At 30.1% G+C, this 20,863-nt stretch overlaps 1 protein-coding gene across 8 annotated transcripts in view; it reads left to right on the forward strand.

Moving 5' to 3' along the window:
* The first annotated feature begins 4,936 nt into the window (after nucleotides 1-4,936).
* Nucleotides 4,937-20,863, forward strand: part of LOC142323805 (ral GTPase-activating protein subunit beta) — a 110,844-nt gene continuing 94,917 nt past the window's right edge. For 3 of the 8 annotated variants that reach the window (XM_075364038.1, XM_075364044.1, XM_075364041.1), the window contains exons 1-3: nucleotides 4,939-5,232; nucleotides 11,636-11,857; nucleotides 17,377-17,578. In XM_075364038.1, the coding sequence (XP_075220153.1) occupies nucleotides 5,128-5,232; nucleotides 11,636-11,857; nucleotides 17,377-17,578 (529 nt within the window). In that variant the 5' untranslated portion in view covers nucleotides 4,939-5,127. Of the gene's footprint in view, nucleotides 5,233-7,959; nucleotides 8,113-11,635; nucleotides 11,858-17,376; nucleotides 17,579-20,863 lie in introns of those variants that run through there. The other 5 variants (XM_075364045.1, XM_075364047.1, XM_075364042.1 and 2 more) reach the window with 3 other exon arrangements.

The raw sequence follows: 20,863 nt of genomic DNA on the forward strand, positions 1-20,863 counted from the left end.
CAAGAAAAAAATTGATGAAAAGTGGTTCATTACTCCATCTCACTTTTTATATAAAACACTGGTTCTTTAATCTTTGTTATTTTAGACCCGTGATAGCTTTTCCTACGAGTTTGAAACTTAAAAGGTTGCTTCATAATAACGGTAAAAAATTATTTTTTATTCCTACTAATATTTTCTATCCATGAATGTAATTATATTTTATTAATTTATTTATTTTTAAGAAAATTGTAGAAAAACTAAAGAAACGTACCTACCTTTTTGTAATACGATTTGTTTAATATAACTCAGTAAGCCATATGTTTAGATTTTCTTTACACGTTTGCGCAGCCTAATAATTAATTTTTTGAAACTACCCTCGTAATTAAAATAAAGAGAAAACAAATTAGATTTTGTTTTTATAACTATCAATTTTTCTAGTTGTAAACCACTTTTTAAGAAATCGATTCTTTATTCATGAATTGTTATTATTCTTAAAAAAATAATTTTTAATGTAAAAAAAAAAGTTTCATCAATAAAATGACATCAGTAGGACATACTATTTTTTTTTATCCAAAAACTTCCGACTGGAGAAAAAATGAGAGTTAGATATCACGTAATATATTTGGATATATTTTTGGGATTTTTCTGAGCATTTCATACAGAGTAAAGTCGAGTAAGATAAAAAATTTTATGTGGACACCATATGACTTCCTAATACGCCTATTAAATTGCATATACATATTTTTTTTAAATGAAAAGTACATAACATTTAGTTTAATTAACTTCTGATATTTTTTAAATTTTTTTATTATTATTGAATTATTATTTATCGTTAAAATTTTACAATTAGAGGTTAATAATTATTAAAAAAATCAATATATTTAAATTTAAAAAAAAAGGAGATGAAGTCTGATCGAACCGATGTGCCTTCCCCTTGTAAAATCCAAATATTTCATTAATTAAAATTTCATTTTGGTATAACTCTGGAACCAATGAAAATAAGTACCACTTATTTTATATCGTTGAAAAACTCTCAACGAGGGCTTATTACTGCAGTTAAGAAAAAGACCAAAATCCAAGTTTGTTTTCGTTTTTGAGTTACGCGAGATACATACGTACGTACAATCGTCACTCCAAAACTAGTCAAAATGGATTCAGGGATGGTCAAAATGGATATTTCCGTTGAAATCTGAAAACCGAAATTTTTCGCGATCACAGTACTTCTTTACTTCGTACAAGGAACTAAAAATGAATCAAAAACGACTTTTTTCTGTAGATTTCTGCCAGTTTTTTTTTTTAAAATAAGTCTGAATAATAAAATAAAATTGCATTAATTAAGAGAAGCGCGATAAGGAAATAAAATAAACCATCTCGATTTTTCACAGATATTATGAAGCAAGTTATTTAGCTTCGAAGTCATCGGCAAAGATATTTCCCGACTAGTATGGTGTTATTTTTATTTTAAAAAATGCTCCTTTAAAGTTCAATACCCGTTATATATAATAATAAGTGACCTGACATGAGTCGCGGATCATTTCCAAAAACTACATAGCCATTCGTATTAGGGAAAATTTGAAGTGAAGTGGTCGCCTGCCTTCTTCGCTTAGTCTAATATTTTTACATGACGACATATGTCAGCTCGACAGACGTCAGCACATGCGGTTCCCTCCGGAGAAAGGAGTGCATTCCATTCCCTACTCCAATAACTAGGGCGCATTCCGGCTAGACGGAAAGGCACTAGCACCGACAGGCCTTCAGTGGTCGGACTAAAGGGGAATCGTGCCGGAAGTAAAAAACTAAGACGCAAATATAGATTCCCAAGGTTAACCTAAGTAATGATTTCAAATTGATCTGTAAGGATCGAAACGCAATCTACAATTTCATCCATAAACAAAACCATTTCATAACCGACATTAAACAAGCAAATACCCGCCCGAAAATAAGAAAGACCCAATAACAGCAAGGGACCGTTGTCCAGGTTCTGCGATTAATTGGGAGATATGTATCTGCCGATATCTTTGCGTTCCGTTCCGTACGTAACAGCAAGTCAAGCCCCCGATACTTAGATGGTATTCGCCTTGTAAACGATACTTTCATTTTATTAATCGCATAGTACTAATACTATAATGAACATCATTATTCTCAGAGAAAGAAATCTAACTGGTCTTGTACATGCGTCACAACTATAAGAAACTAATATTGTCCAATTACATATTAATGTACCCCTTTATGTAGTAAAAAATACTCGTTATGTACACTACTTCAACTCAGCAATTTTATATATATTTATAAATATATATTATTAATAAACCAATGCACAGGTCCGTATTTAAAAGTTTATATGAAGACATATTACAATCAGAAAAAAAAATTTTTTTTTTTCAGTCTTCTTGATTACAAAAATATGAGAAATGCAAAATAAGTTCTATTTTATCTTGTAATTCTTGAACTATTTGAATTGTTGAAAAGTCGAAATACAAATTGTTGAATTGTTGAAATTTTTCAATATGGTATGCTCTTGAATTGTGGTGTTGATTGTCATATATTTAACAACCTTTTAAAAAATTAATTGTTACGTTATGATTTGAAAATGAAGCATTATTATGAAACAAGATTTGATTCTTTTTAGATTTTGTAGTATTGTAGTTTTATCTTGAAGATTTATGATGTGAAAATGAGACATTTTTATGGAACAAGGTCGGTATTTTTCGATTTTTGTCGTATTTTAAAGATTGCTGTAGGTAGATTAGTCTATCAAGTTCCTAGACTAGTCATGAGGAGATGTGGAGATATCATATGACTTTTTAGGAAAAATTTTTACTGATTTATCTTACAACATAATATTTGTTTTACACATTATATTTAATTTATGTAATGAAAAACGCAATGTCTCAGAAATGTACTACATTACATCAAACATGGATTTATCAAATATTTCTGCACAAAGTCAAAAAATTGTGCTCATAGAACACTATTGAGGTCATTCTTAGTTTACTACATCTTTGTTAGCAGCATGCCCCACATTTCAATCATATACATTCATAACTCTGTAGTTTTCATTCATTTGAGTTGAATAAGTGTTGTGATTTTTGAAAAATGGATGAAGAGAATTTCATGTAGTGATCAGCCATTAATTTTTGAAAGACAGAACTTCAAAAAACTATAGCCAAGCTGGCTTAATAATATATTGAGTCAACTCCATCAATTAAAACAGTTTACAAGTGGTTAGGTTATTTTCCGAGAGGTTATATGATCATAAACAACGTTAAACATTCTGAACAGCTTGTTTAGGTTACAAGTGTTACAACTATAGAAAAATTTTTTATATCAAGTTTTTTAAAAACTTGATATATTGATGAAGGATAGAACATTGAAAATACATGAGATTGTTAAAACAATAGGCATCTCAAATGAGCAGATGCATCATATTTTACATGACTATATACATATGAAAAACTATCCGTGAGATAGGATTGCTCACAATTGATCAAAAAGTGTAAACAAATAAATATTTCCAAGCATGATTTGGGCGATTTCAATGTAATCGAAAGGAATGTTGAGCTTTTCAAAACAACCTATGAAACTTTGATAAATCACTACTGATTTGAAACCAAGGAACAGTAAAAAAGTGGGTTGCAGCTTTTGGGAACTTGCCCCAAAGGTGAAACCTATTCTATTATTAGTAAATATGCATCTTTGCTGGATCATCTAAATGAGGTAATAAAGAAAAAATTAACACATTTAACAAAAAATAGGATTTTTTTATCAGGACTATTCTGCTTCTTCCCTGTTTGCCAGACTTAGATTCTTTCGACTAATATCTTTTTAAAAATATGTAAAAGTGGCTTGCTGGACAGAGATTTATACGAAATAATGAAGTTATTGCTAAACCATCTGCCTGCTTGATTAATCATACTGTAAAGATGGGATCGAAAAACTTGGGCATAGTTGGACTAACGATATAGACTTAAAAGGAGATTAATTGAAAAACGAGAAAAACTTTTTCTGAAAACCTGTCTTTTTTTGTTCAAACTTACCAAATATCCCAAATACATAACTGTTCACATTCTTTAATTTCATGAAAATGACAATAAAATCTTATATATTTGATAATTTTTAAAATCATGTATCTGTTATTGGCATATAAATCAACTTTTCATTAGATATTTTATAAAATAATCAAAGAATAATTTAGAAAAACCATTCTAACAAAATTTATCCTATTATGAAAAGATAAAATTCTGTTTACACAACTCATAGAAAGTGAAAAAATTTAAATCATCAGCCAGCTTACCACAAGCAACAGATATATTTGTTTATTTATCAGTTTATCACCAGATGCATTCGTGAAAACTAAATGACATGCAATACTTTTACCATAACACTGTGAATCACTGTGTTAAAGATAAATTTTGTTGTTTATGTTAGCAGTTTTTATACATAGTTGATTTTCAATTGTCACACAGTAAAAATAATTTATTATACAGAGTTGATAGAATTTTCTTTGTGTTTTGTGTTTTTATCAATGTATTCATGATTTTTTTTATTATTGTGAAATATTTATTTATTTATTTCTTGAGCTAGTTTTCATGTTTTGAACAGAATATTAATCATCGTAGTTACAAAATAAATTAATTTATTATTATTACGAATGACCCTTAACTAATAAACATGTAAATGAAATTATGACATCAAAATAATCAGATTATTTTTAATATATTTAACTAAGCTTGTGAAAGAAGAAATAAAAAGTGATAAAAATTTACTGATTGTCAGACATCAGTTCAAAAATTTTCAGCACGATTATTGATATATCTCTGTCTATTACTTTGCAAGTAAAAAGAAATTAAGAAAAAAATCGATCTATAGAAATTTTTATTACATATATATATATATAGACTCATGAACATTGTGATAGAAAAAAGAATTATAATTTAGTAAGCTATTTTTAATTTCAGTTATTAGAAGAATTGTAAATAATTTTTATCTGACTGAAAATGTGTCTTATTATAAAAAAAAAAAAAATAGCATTTTAAAAATAAAACAAAAAACAGAATTCTGTTTAAATAAAAACTATGATTTGTATGGATAACTCACATAACATCAGTGTTTAAAAATGAAAAAAATAGAAGAATAAATAATTTACAAATGGAAAGGATTTCATGTTTAAAATCAATAAGAAAGAAAAAATCAAAAGAGAATATGCTATTACATCAGGTGAAATATCAGGAGTTGAATAGACCGATGTATGAGGTAAGAAATTAAAAAAAAAAATCAATTTTGTAATTGTTTTCAAATAATTCATATAATATTTAAAGAACAAATTTTAAATTTCAATATATAATTTTTGTCGTAAGTATTAGGTCTATTATTGTGAGAAAATTATTACTTAATTTGATACTAATTTACTATACTAAAATTAACAATTAATATTTCATCGAATTGAACGTAAAGTGGACATGAAAACAGACAAATAATTACATCAATTTTCTGCCATAACACGGCTATTTGTTTTAAATAAAATGTCATTTTGTTCAAAATAAAAGGCTTAATATTTTAGTAAATAACATAAATTTTGATAAAAATAATATTTATGGAGATATAACAGATTTAAAAATAAACATGGCCTTCATTTTTTAATCTGCGAAGGTATTTAACTCCTGATATTTTGCTTATTTTAAAACTTTATTACTTAGGTGCTTACTAAATATTAATCTAATTCGTCTCTATGAACTTGAGATATAAATTTTTATATAAAAACAATAAAATGGTGATCAGGGGGAGAACGAAGGAGAGATTGCCATTTTTCCTAAGGATATTTTTTGTTTAGTTTTACAAGTAGAATCCGAAAAAGTATAGCTAGCTCACCATTTTAGAAATACTCTCTCTCTCTGCGCGTGTGTAAGGTATGCTTAAATTAATTTAATAAATTTGAAAAAAAATATATATACAATATTATTACAAATACTACTGTATACAAAATTGTCAACCTCATGGTCTTTAATTATCTTATATTAAAAAGTAATATTTGTCAGCAATGTTTTTTTTTTTTTGTTAATGGTATTTTTTATTTAATTTCTAATATTTATCTCTTGTTAAAAGTTGTATTATTTGGTATGATATATTATCTTAGCTGACTCTCAAAACATTTCTATGAGATTTAATTCAAAGTGTTACAATGTAAAACTCCAGTAGTACAATAGAGTTATGGTTGAATGACACATCCTTCAGGAGAATACTAACATGTTCACAATTCACAACTGGTTGAGATTGTTTCTTCAGGAATACTGTACCTGTTTTTGGCTGAAAAAAAAGCAGAATGTATTTATGATAGTCAACATAAAATCACCGAAAGGAATAATGCTCCTATTTAGGAACATCAATCTCACAAGAGATAAGCTGGTTGAGAGCCTGCTGCTTGGAAGGCTTTCCTCTCAGTGGGGTTGCTTGTATCATGCTTCAATTCTTTTGAGGAAGATGATGCTTTTTCATCATCTACACTTTTTCTTTATTATTGATCCCATCTTCCTCATTATCAGTTCTGTGGAAGTAATCACATCTGCTAAATTCCTCTTGTTGAGAATACTGAGATCTGTAGAGCCAATGCATTTATGATGTTGTTTGGTAGGAGACTGACTGCTTGTGGACTTACTGATGGACTCTATCTTATCCAAAGGCTGTACAACAATAAGTTCAATGGTTGAAGTTATCTTTTGGGTAAAATTGAACCTTTTAATCTTTACTAAAATACAAAATACAGGGTCTCAAGATATTTATCTGCCTTCCTTAGTTCCTATAATGTTTCTTCTGTAATGCATTTCTGATTGTCCCATTATTATTCTTATAAAATTTATAGTTGTTTTTCATATAAATGCCAAGTAGCAAATGTCAGGTCATAATTTCAATTTAAATAATTGAAAAAGTGCAATAATATAAATTGCAAAAGAAGGATCAAACAAAATTTAAAAACTACAAATAAAAAAATTGAACAATATTAAGTATGAGCTATTTCATGTTAAGTTGAATTTATACATTCATCATTTATATTTCAAAATAAAATATCACGATCTAGGATAGAAAATAAAAGGTTAATAAATGAAGGACATTACAATAGCACCCACCATTTGTCATTTCTGTATAGAAAACATAACCTAACTTATATTTTCATTTAGAGCTAAATGAATCCATTTGGTAGGTCTAGTGGTGAACTTGTCATTTCAGATCAGCTGATTTTGAAGTTGAGAGTTCCAAGGTTCAAATCCTAATGAAGGCAGTTACTTTTAAATGGATTTGATATTAGTTCATGGATACTAGTGTTCTTTGGTGGTTGGGTTTCAATTAACCACACATCTCAGTAATGGTCAAAATGTTCAGACTGCACATACTACCAGACTACACTTCATTTACATTTATATAGACCAAATTCATTCATCTTCTTAAGTAATACCCTACAGAGGTTTCAGAGGCTAAACAGAAAAAAAAAGAAGAAAAATACTGAATGAATGTACGAGTCACCACTACGTGATTCTTGTAATGTTTTACTAACAGTAATTAACTAATATTTCTTTATTTTCTGGTAACTGTTCACAATTATTTATTCATCCTTTACATTAGCTTTTTAATATTCAAATGGTATTGTTGAAACAATTTTATACAATACTCAGTATTAAAAAAGTGTTCTTTTTAAGAGATTTAAATATGAAATGTGCCTCCTAAAAACTGAACGATCAATGCTGCCATCAGCCATCGGTATATTTCACAGATTCTTTTTTCGATAATTGACGATAATACTGCTCTGAATTAAAATTTATTTTTACTTAAATAAAACTTTTTAGAGGATAAGCATTACTATAGAAAAAAACTAAATATACAATAACTCAAACATAATTTTACAGTTCGAAATTACATTTTATAAGGAAGTAAACAAAATTTTTTAGCATTAGTGTTGGCTATTCTGTATGTTGACATCTTGAGTTTAAGAATGGCTGTTATCGAGTTGATTGTGTACGTTGGTTAGTTTTTTACAACGTAACTTAAATAATTTTTTTTTGCGTTAAACTTGATAAATGAATAACAGAATACATAACTAAACTCTCTATGAATTTGGGAGTATTTAATAGAGTTAACTGGAAGGTAAGATGATAATAATAAGAATTTTGATTGATAAATTACCGTAATCTTTACACCTTTTGTTTTTATGTTCCAATTCACATGACTGCTGACACCTACATCTACCTGAATCTTTTTCCCATTTATTTATTTTGAATACTTAATTATGGTGAAAATATTATTTTCGTCGTATAGTTGAATTGTTTTCCTAGATTTTGTGTACGATTTGTCCGTAAGAATTCTGAAATAACATGAAAATCATTAAAATATTGCTACTTATTTCATGCATAGTACCGATCTCTGTAGTGCTGTGTTAATAGGCATCCAATGTTTAAAAATATTTTTTTGTATTAAAATATTATTTATGTTTTTGGTATTAAGTATTCTAAATATAGTTTGAGAAAGTAAAATACATGTGAATATCTGATTTGGATTTTAAAATAATAACGATGTGTTTCATAGCGTTGTTTATAAAACGGAATATTTAGTATAAAATATTGTTTTTGAATTTAATATTTTTTGTTAATATTAATTTTCATTAAAAATATTTTAAGTATTTAGAGTTCCAGTTATTCTGACTATAGCCATTTATTATAATAAATGAGTGATTGTTTTATGTTTTTTAAAAAGTTATGATCACATCATTTTATGTACAAGGACAGTTATATTTTGTCCATTCCGTACTGAGATAAGGTAATGTATATAATGCATTGTTCAATAGCTAAAAGGAGTACAATTTGTTGCTATGTGCTATTAATCCATTTTATTGCTCACAAATGTAAATCACCTGAGGTACAAGGGGTATCAGTTAGAGTTGTTTTCTCTGAGAGTAATGACATTCATTATACCAAGGCTAGTCTTTGTGATGAATAGATAAAGTGTCTTGTAGGACTGAATATAAGGTGTTTTTTTTGTAGAATCTGTTGTTTTTTTCTGCATATTGCATATTGTTGTTTTTAACAGTTCATTTGGCGCGTTAAGAAAGCAGCAGAAAATTACATAAGTTCTAGTTTTAGAGTTTATTTTAGCAGTTCTTATTTCTGGGAATTTGTAATAGTATGGGAACTAGCATTAGTAAATCAAAAACACTCAGTTAATTGCTTTAGTAGTAATGGTATTGCCTGGAACTGGAAAATACATTTTTTTAGGGTAATGTTTTTATAAAAAATCAGAAAATACATTCTTTGTGTTGCATAAATAATTTACTGAATCAAATTAAATATAACATTGCAAATGACATATTTAATAGTAATAATGTTCCTTATTTCACGTAAGAATTTTTTCATGAAACAGTACATACATGCTATATAATTTATATATAATTAAATAGTTTTGTTAAACATTAACACTAATTTGATTTCATACAAACTGTTTCTTGTTTTATTTATTATTTTTAAAAAAAACTTGTATATTATAGTCTCTTAATTCCTGAAAAAAAAACAACTGAATTTTATTGTATTCATCATTTAAAGCAAATTAAATTTTGCACACAGCACATGCAAAGTTATGTCTCAAAATACTCTAAATTCTACTCTGGAAGAATATAAATAAAAACAAATGCAGACCAGAGAAAATAAAATATTTGCAAAATACAAATTTTTTTTCATTTTCAAAGATAGGATTTTTTTTTATTAAAACTATCATTTGAATATACTGAAAGGAAGAAAATAAGTTTTAATGTTGTATAGAAACAGTAGTAAACGTTAATATTAAGAAAAAAGTAAACTGATAAATCAAGTCTTACAGCTAACATCACAAATCTGTTGTTACAAATACAATTAATAACATCACATTTGTAATGATTGCCACAGTTAGGGTTTAACTGAGTTCAGGATTAACACGATCATCACTAATTTGCTTTAACCAGAAGTAAATTTCAGAACGTAATATTACTTTTACAGTTAAGTAAAAAAGTGGCCAATATAATTACTGAAGTTATAGAAATTTTGTAATAAATTTTTGCTATAACTACCATGCATTCTGCAAAATATAAAACAATGAATATGGTTTAATATGGTGTTCAAAAGTTTCACACCATAAGCAAAGTCACAGTATTTATTCAATATGCCCTGTAAAATACCAGACAACTCTGTAGGCAAAATTTTTTTCTGGAGCAAAAGTCAGGCATGTGGAAAAAAACAGCAGCGTGAACCTTTAGTGTTACGTTAATTTTTAATTTTAAATAACTTTCATGAAAATTTTTGATATTCAAATAATCTGGCTTTAGAAAGTGGAAAAACAGGAGTTTACAACTTTTCAGAAATCTGTGAAACATTTGACAAATGGGCAGACATTTTGCTCTGGCTTGCAGTTCACTCACAACAAATCAACTTTGTTTAGCAAAGTTTTACATGCATTTCCATCCCATCCAGCAAAAAATGTTCTTCATGGTTGATCTGCTGCTGAACTTACCTCAACTTTTCTCTTCAAACTTCAGAAACGTATGCTTAAAAAGAGTGTTTACGACTCAAATTCAGTTCTGGAGGTGGGATGATATCACTGATTTCCATATCTTCATTTTGAGCAAGAATTGGCTGGTGGATTCAATTTTCATATAATTTCACATCCTTTTTACTCCCAGCTACCTTCCTTGCCTACACAATTGTTTCAAACAGCTTGAAAGTGTCCGTAGTGGAGCAGCATTGTGTAATTCATTCTTAAGTGCAGTGCACCATGTACTACGAAAACAGCTTGAATGAGACATAATCTCTACTAACAAATTAGCTAATTTCAAGTCTATGGCAACTGTGAATCTTGGCAATTCATTAATCTTCAATAACAACAACAGCTTGGATATGTCCAGACACGTTTTCATGATTTTCTTACACCCCTTCTTCCAAATCAATGATAAGTAGCTTTATAACTCCCAAATACTTAAATTTATTTGCAACAATGGCATCTCCATATCCTTTTTTGTGGATTCCATTTTGGTGCATGCTCATCTGTACAGTTTGCTTGTGCTATTACCTCTTCCGCTTCACTTTGTAAAGACATACTTATCTTCAAAACTCCTCCACAGTCATCTATACCTATTTTTACATGACCAAGCATTTCATTACACATCCTTTGTACTTTGAAAAAAAATTCTCAACAGGCATTTGTATTTGTGGAATAATTAACATCAATAATTGAACTGTTATGTTTTAAACAATTCATATTTGTATTAATTGTATCGAAAAATGAATTTATTTTCGGCAGTTTTACATAGTAAACCTATTATTAAAATATTATAACAGCTTATATTGTAGGGTATAATTGAAATGAAAAATATTATATGCATAATTCACGCTAAAAAACTATTACTATTATTTTTTTTTTAAGTTTCCAAGAGCAATTTTTTTTTTTTGGAAATTTTTTCTAAAGGGTTAATGTATCATATCCAACAAAAAAATCAAAGTTCTTACATCAAATTGAATTAAAAAGCGGTTCAAGTCCACTGTGTGCTGTATAATATTGTTTTGTATTTAATTTTATTTTTGGCTTTGGTTTGTCCATGTTAACCATATTATTATTACTAATTTGTTTTACGTTATTTTAATTTTAATAGGAACCTGACTCAGGCGGTATGTACTCTGAGTGGGCATCCCTCAGCAGCATGGTGGTACGTGGAGGGGAGGAAAGCACCAGTGTACTGGGTAAATTTCCACCTGGTGCAGGAAAAGATGTTGCTTTATCGATAGTAAGGCAGTTAGCATCAAACGTTGGTATCACTCAAGCTGCTGAACCTAGCACACTTACCACTGACAGGGAAGTCCTATGGTGTATGGAGGTACTTGTAATTTATTTATTTGTTTCATTATTATAATAAGGTAGTTGATAAATAAGGCACACCTTATCTATTAGGGCAGCAAGATGCGTATTTTTAAATTAATCATTGTTTTAATACTCAAATTTAATTATAAATTATGCTTAACCCTTGAACTAGCAGTAGTCTATTTTGCTATTATTATCCTTCCTTTAACCAATATCACAAGATCAAATTTAAATATCATTGTAAAATTATCAATTAAGTTTAGTTATCAGCATCCAGAATTAAATCTATTTCGGTGTTTAATAATTTGGTAGGTTTTATTTCCTGGTTTCTTTACAATACAATCTGCTGTATGTTATTTTTTTATTTTTGTAATATTTATTCCTGAATATTTATAATATGGTTATTATTATTTACCGAATTCTATTCAGTCTTAAAAAAATAAAAGAATAATATTGTGGCATAATTAGAATATGATGAGGGATCTAATTTTTGGAATCAGTCTTATAGTACTATTATTCCTCATTGGTTTTATTTCATAGGTATAATTTTTTTTATTTGTAGTGAAGAATTTTTAAACGAACAAATATATTTTATAGTTTTTTAGTAAAAGTTTCGGTAAAAAAACTATACTACTAATAATTTTTTTCAGAGTGAAACTTTTTTTTAAGATAAAGCAGCTTTATTATAAAATAGCTTTATTTTCCTGACTTGTCTGGGTTTTTTCCTGTTATCTATGCATGTGAGGTTTGATCAAAAAGTAGTGACAATTTTTCATTTTCTCCGAAAGTATTTATTTAATCTTTAATGTTTATCTCCTTCAAAGTAGTTCCTGTGTGATATTATATAATTATACCAACTTAGCTTCCTGTTGCAAAAACATTTCTGAAATGCCTCATTGGATATCACCTTGAGCTCAGCTTGCATTACCGCCTTTACCCCATCTATTGTTGAAAAATGCTTCATGAGTGCCCTTTTAAGTTTTTGGGAAATAAGAAAGGTCACAGGGAACCATGTCTGGAGAATGGGGTGGTTGCAGCACCACAGCAGTGTTACATTTTGCCAATAACTATTTTATTAGTAAAACGATGTGCTCCAGTTCATTGTGGTGCAAAATCCACGAGTTCTCTCCAAAGTTTGGATCGTTTCTCTGGATTGCTTCATGCTAATTGCATAAAACTTCTAGGTAGTACTCCTTATTGACTGTACAACCTTACAGTAGGAATTCATATGAACAGTTCCATTGTAATCGAAGAAAATAGCTAGAAGGACCGTCACATTTGACTGGACTTGACATGCATTTTTAGTTTTGGCTTCTCAGAAAAATTTCATTGGAACGATTGAGCCTTCATATCCAAACTTCATCAACCCACACTTTTTCACCAGTTTTGATGCATTTGAGCAAGTCTGGATCATCAATAAGCATTTGTTCAACAATAGTTACGAGATACTGCTTTTGTTGAAAATTTAGTTGGAACAAATTTGGCGACTACCCATTTTATGTCCAAAACATTAGTAAAAATTACTTTGCATGAACTGTATCAAATTCATATTTTCTTCAGCAACCTCTCTAATGGTTATTCTGTGATTAGCAAGCACAATCTCATTAACTTTTTTGACATTTTCATCAGTGATTAATGTGCTAGGATGCCCAGATCTTGCGTCATCTTTGATTATTCCCGGCCTTCTTGAAAGCATTTGTACCACTCATTAATGAGTGGTACAGTGGTACAAGGATGAGTGGTACTCATCCTTGTGATATAGATTCATCTCCAAAGGCTTTCTTTAACAACATTTTAAATGCTTTGCTGTACTCAATTCTGTCTTTAACGCAAAATTTCAGACGAATTCTCTTATCAGTCATTTTGCTACAAAAAATCGCTGCAGACAATAAAGTATGTCTTGTTTTTTTCACTAAACTTAAACTAAGTGTTATAGCTGGCTGAAAATTAACACGTATATTGCAGAAAGTACTACCAATATACAGAAAAAAGATCAGCTCAAGTGACAAGATACAGCATGCACATTTAAAAAATTCTCGTTACTTTTTGATCAGATCTTGTATAAACAGGAATTATTAATATTGTTTTTATATATATAAACAATTATATTTTAGGTGTATGTACTTTGAAACCGTATTCAATTATACTAAAAAATTATTACCAAATCTAGGTTTTCACTTTTTAATCTTTAACTGATATAGACAATAAAGGTGTGATACCTCTGGATCCAGATTTGATTTGACTGAACTTTAACAAAGGAAACCAATTTCATTATTTTAAATGGACCGTTTTTGTACTGCAAAACTTGGTCAATGCTTTTTGTGTCAGAATTGCTCCTCTCTTTGTTTGGTTGTAACTTTTAATTTCTTTTCATCCCTACTATCTATTTACAGTTGAATGATTCCTTCTGATGTATAACTTTTTTACATAATTAGAAAAAAATTCTTTATTTTTCTTTTCTTTTAAGAGTTATGAACATCTAAGTTTGGCCATCATCTCCTCATTGAACATCCTACTGCAATCGCTTTCTTCCTTTGGTTTGTACTTTATTTTATTGAGATAATTGTCTTCACTCATTTTACCATAGCGATTTATCCCTTTTTATTTATTCTCTTTTACAGATATTAGTAATAGATAAAATTCCCAAAGCCTTGTATATCGTCATTTTTGATGAAAATCCTTCATCATAATTTTATATTCTATCTTAGGTTATGGTTATATCCTGGTTATCTTAGGTTATATCCTAGCTTAGGAACCTCATTTCAAAGTATAACTTATTAAGTATGCGAATAGTTAGATTAAACAAAGTTTTTGATATATCTAATGCAGAGGTATTTAGTTAGTTAGGATTGTTTTTTCCCCCTTACTCCCTTGAACCGGACGGACATACAATGAAGTAAAGTTCAGCCCAGGAGAGTGTCCTTCAAACTCAAATGAGCCTCCCCACCTACTGGCTGAACATCCGGCATGACAGGTCGGCTTGGCGGTTGAATCTTTTGTGATCAATGCCCGCAAATTGTCAGGGAAGGGTTAACGAGGCTCGACTATGTTGTTTCTGCCCCTCCCCCTAGGACCGAGACTTGGTCTACATTTTCTCGCCTGTCTCTAACTACTGGGGAGGGGGTACTGAGCCCGACTATTCATTCCCAGGCCCCACCAAGCAGCTGGGACTCAAGTCTTTTTAATTTCCCAAACTTTAGACCCCAAGGTATCCCCGGCTGATCATCGGAGCCAACACACCTCAGCATGCTGGCCCTCCCATCCGGGGCTGTCCATCCTGCTGTAAATTAAAATCCCCTTTGATTTCATTTGCCATCTTTTTCCCTCAAAATCATCCTTGCCAAACTGTTGACGGCTCTCCCGTTTGCCGCTGAAGCCAGCATATAAGCTACTAGTTCTTGTGGTGTTAGATCAGCGACTCCCACCCTGACCCGAGAGTTTTGCTATTTCTGGCAAAATTTAAAACAATTTCTGAGCACACAGTAGAACATTGTGTGTTCCACTGAATCTTATTGCTCGTGACAGTACATACACGCTGGCAATTTCCTTTTGCCTATTCTATACAGGTACCCCTAGAAATTGCCATGTCTAGACATGACCTGTGTCAGATGGTAATTTAATTCACCATGTTCCCTAGCAAGCCATTTCCCCAGGTCAGGGATAAGTCTTCTGGTCCAGCTTGCTTTAACAGTAGCCCTCCAGCTCTCACTCCATTGTCGAATAACAGAGAATCTGGCATCCGCCTTACTCATTCCCGCAAACCATTCCATTCTCTCAGAGACGAGCAAGTCCACCTAGGGAACCCCAAAATGAACACACGCAGCATCATATGAAACTGTCCTATAACCTGTAACAATTCCTAGTAATGCTGTCCAGTGGATCCTCTGAAGCCTGTCAAGATTATGCTGGATGTTAATTGTCCTGCCCCAGGGCGGCGCCGCATACAGAAGAACTGAGGCTGTGGCTGACATGATTACTCTTCGTTTGGCTGAGCCAGGAGCAGCCTGTGAAGACATAAATCTATTTAAGGCATTCACTGACCTTTCCATCTTATTACAGATTTCTGTGATGTTTTCACTGTATTGCACCACGGTATTTGATCTTATCCCTCTGATGCAACAGCTGGTCACAGATTCTCAACTTTACTGGTCCCAGCTCACATCTCTCAGTTAGGGTAAACTCACTTTTTTGTTAACTGCCAGATTCAGCCTATGTGTCAGTTATCTTTAATTGATGAGTGGATGCAAACACATGGGCTGAAAAAAAAGTTAGGACCTGTAGATAGTTAAAGTCCTTGTTCAAGAAATGTTTATATATAAGGTTGATCAAGCTGTCATTCTTTGCTAATTAAAGCTTGGCAATGAATAGCAATAGAAAAAATAATCTAAGAGTTGTTGACATAAAAATTTAACTGCAAGGATATGTATGCCTAACAGATCTTTTAATCTTCCACAAGAAAATACACGCATTTAATGTCAGCACTACTCCAATCCTTTTAACTTAATAATGCTAAAAAACATTATTAATAGAATTAATATAATGCTGTAAAGTTGTTTTTGCAAAAAAAAGTTGTAATATTAAAATTAAATATTAATTTCACAATAATCACTGCCAGGATTGTGTAGTTAAAAATTTAAAAGAAAATTTCCACACTGTTTTTGATTTAAGTGATCAATGGAAACTATTTCATATACTATGGTTTCAGCTATTGGGGTTTTCTTTCTGTATTTTTTATGTAGTTAATTTCATATTGCCTCTCAAACTTAACAGCTTCTCTTAGATTTGTATCTGGTCCTGCAGCTTGTGATTTAGATATTGAAGTTATTATTTCAACATCTTTTTTTAGAAGTTTTTATTTATTAATTAAAATTTATGATTTTGAGTGAGAAAAAAGGAATTGTCTATTATCCAACAATGCTCAGTTCTGTTAAGACTATAACTCTTGAGAAAATGTAGGATTGTCTTATAATTATTAAAGAATTGTATGTAATTTTATTAAAATTATTATCAACTGTGGAAAGTTAACAAATGAATCGCTTCTTTTTCATTGAGATTGTTTGAGAATTTAAAAATTTCTGTAAAACTTGTTCTAATAGTAGCACAAAATTATTATTAATGTTCAGTGCAAACTATGCAGATAAACTTTGACTCTTGTGTATCCAGCTTTAAGTACTGTATTTTTATATATTCTATATCCATGAAACTGGGTGACAAATAGATTTTCTCTTGCAGGTGTATTAATTCATGTACAGTTTTTTTACTTGATAATATATAAATGATTAGCTTGTGGTTTTTCATAATTAAAAAGAAGTGGCTCAATGTCCCATAATTATGTCCAGTACACTTTATAGTGTTATCTAGATTTTGTCTAACAGCTGATAAAAGAATTTGAATGAAGTAATGAAACCATCTTTTGGAATAATGGCTATAATAATTGTTTTTATCTGCAATATACATTTTTAATTATATTACTGTAACTTCAATCATTCATAACATTTTATTATAATAGTATTTTTCTTTCTTTTTTACATGTAGGTAATCTGTTATGGATTAAGTTTACCATTAAATGAACATGATGCAATAAGGGACTGTGTCAATGTTTATTGTGAGTGGATGACTTGTTTACATCCTGTACCAAGGTTGACTGTTCCACGTCCTGTTTCTGAAGATCCAAATTTATATGCCCGCAAAATGATCTGTCATTTTCATAATTTATTTGTACCTAGAAAAGGGGAAGGTAAGTTGATTTGTAATATATTAATTTAATTTTAATATTATAGGATATCACTTTTTGATATAAACTAATATGATAAGAAATCCAGTATATCAAAAACCTAGTAGTAATTTTAACATCATTTTGTTATTGGAGGTTAGGGTATTGTATTCTTGTTTCTGATTTAATTTTACTTCAGTAATTTTAATTACTTGTCAGCTATTTTTTTTTCTTCAATGAAATGCCAAAAGAATGCAAGCTTATTAATTGAAAGAGAAAGTTCATGCAGTATCATTTAATTTAATTTTTATTTCTGAACCGGCTTATCAAATGCATCTTTAGTTTTCTAATGCTTTATCCTTACTATATATCATTTTTCAAGTTATGAAACCTTGAAGTTATAAATGGGTTCCAGTTTCATGTTATCTGGGACTTTACCCACCTCCAATTGTAACCAGAACCATTTGATTTATGATCCTGTTGGATAACTCGCATCCCTACAGTTAAAAGGATGGTTGAAGATATTTCTTTAGATAACACGAACTTGTTAAAACAACTAGTTTTTAGATGAAAAATTATTTTGTTAACGGCATATTTAGGATAATGAAGACAAATCATTGAACCTGCTTTCAATCAGGTACCTGTCAGGTAAAACTAAACATCCTCATTCCTCATAAAATATAAATATAAGTTGTTGACCTCATAGGTGTGGTTTATCATCTCTCTAAATGACAAGCTTCCTGTTTTAGAACACATACCTAGTCAGTTCCTAGTTCTTTAAAACCATCTTTTATTGTTTCCATAGTTGTCTTTCCTTTGATCATCTCCCTCTTTCTTTCATTTCCTATTCACTTCATATTATCTAAACATTATCCAAGAATTTTTCAGTTCTCTATCTCAAATTGTTGAAGTTGTTAATGCATTTTTACATTTCTTATCCTGATCTTTTAGTTCTTTATAAGAAATTTCATTTTCCAAAAAAAAATTCTCTAGTCCTTTTCTATCATGATCTGTAACCTAATTGCCTAAATTACTACTGGAATCCAGTAGGATTTGTACGTTAACATTTCTATTGATTTAGGAACACTTTTTTTTCATAGCAAATGGAGCTTAATAGAAGTTTTTTAACGTATATCACCTTTTGTTAAACTTGATTTTATATTTTTCATAATTTACAGCAGCATTCCATTCAGAGTAACAGCATTTTCCAGTTCCTTCTCCATTCTGACCATTAATACAAAACTATTTTTTTGTTAATTATCAATCTAAATCTATTTAATTACATATGCCATTACACCAATGCGCTAGTTCAGCTTCCTCCCAGGAAATTTTATCAGTTTGCAAATATTATGTATTTTAACATTTGTAATCTCTTTCTTCATGACTCTTCATTTTTTGTTCAACAACAGACGTGATAACAAATTTTTTTAAGTCAATTCCTTTTTTAAGTTTTGCCAAATTTTTCAAATATACTTCTGTTTCACTAAATCATAAACTTTACTTATTTTCCAAAACTTTTCTTATATATGAAAGATTATTCAGAAGTAAGTTGCAAATGGCTGTTACAAAAGATAAAGAATGTAGATAAATTTTTTATTGATATTTGAAGAGCGAATCTTACTCCATTTTTCTATATAATTCTCATCATTCTTTGAGGTTCTTATAATAGATGGGACTAGAAGTTGTGTTCCTTCATCATTGAATGATGCTGCTATACAATCCATGTTTTAATGACTTTTTGACTTCATTGTCATGGAACTTTTAGCCAAGAAAAAAGGTTTTAAGACAGTAAGAGATGATTTGTCACTTGATGCAAGATATGGGCTACATGGGGAGTGGTCAAACTGTTCCCAGCCGAAAGTCATCAGGAGATGTTATGTTGTGGTGATAGATGTGGGAGAGCATTGTCATGAACCAGCATGACTTGGTTAAGCAAGTCACATCACTTTTTCTAGATTGTATGTTCTAATTTTTTCAGCATTTTGTAATAGACATCACTAATGATTGTGCAACCTTGAGGCAAGAGGTCAACAAGGAAACCCTCCTATTTTATCTCAAATTACTCTGCACATGAACTTCTGAGTAGAAGACATCGGCTTACACTTTGTTTTTCTAGGTGATGAAGTGTGTATATCTCCATTCCACAAATTGTAGTTTCATTTTGTGCATTACATGTAATACCTATGACTCATACTCCTGTGACTATACAGCTCTAGAAGTCATGGTCTTGTTCTCATTACAGAGTTAAAAATTCCAACAGTCTGGCCAACTGTTTCATTTTGTGATTTTCTGTAAATATCTTAGATACCTAGTATGCAAACAATTTCTAATAATTCAATTTCTTACTCAGGCATAATTTAATATAGAAGGAAATATAAAATTTTTGGAAAGATATGTGATTGTGAATCATCTGTTCGCATTAATCAAGTTATCAGTTGTTCGCACCAAATTGTCAATGATCAAAGATGATCTCCTGCACTGTCATCATTGTGCACATTATTATTGCAGCCTTCATTAAATAATCTCGCCCATCTCTTTTTCTGTAGAATTACAAATTGCATTTTCTCCATAAACATTGTAACTCTGATGATGAATTTTATCCAGTTTAATGGTCATTGTGTTCAAGAAACTAATCGCAGACAAATTTCACACAAAAAATTGGATGTCTCAATTTTCTTAATTGTAATAAGCACCCAGAACTCTACAGTCTACACACAGCTGAGTAAGAATAGTATCAATCTGTTCTTTACATGTCAAATGACTCTGTTTACATGTGTAGAATTGTGATTGTAGAACTGCAGCAGCAATATTTAGAAATAGTTTTCTTGATTTACCTCTTATTAATTCTACAAATTTATTTTTTTAAATATTAAGTCCTTTTATCTAATATATTTATTACCCATTAAATACAATCAGCCTGCTGTCACCGAATCCACAGAGAAACTTATTTTGTAACTGGTGGTTTTTAGGGTATGCTTATTGAATAGAAGCTTGAGGCATTAGTAGTTTATATCTTTATTTCCTATTTTTATTATTACTCTTAGCCTGCTTACTGAGATGTCTCAGAACAATTAACACCAGATTATTGGCAAATACAGTTAACTGTGGCTTGTATTATCATCAGGGATTATAGTAAAGATTTTTTACAAACTATTAGGGGAAAATATAATGCTTATTAGATTCTACTCCTACCATAAATAATTGTTGCTGATATGTTTACTTACCAGGCATCATAACATCCTCAGAGATGCATTGTCTTTAACTGGCATGTAGACAGCTTATTAAATGCAGTCCATGTATGAGGATGTA

This window comes from Lycorma delicatula, chromosome 4 (assembly GCF_047948215.1).
Source record: "Lycorma delicatula isolate Av1 chromosome 4, ASM4794821v1, whole genome shotgun sequence".
NCBI lineage: Eukaryota > Metazoa > Arthropoda > Insecta > Hemiptera > Fulgoridae > Lycorma > Lycorma delicatula.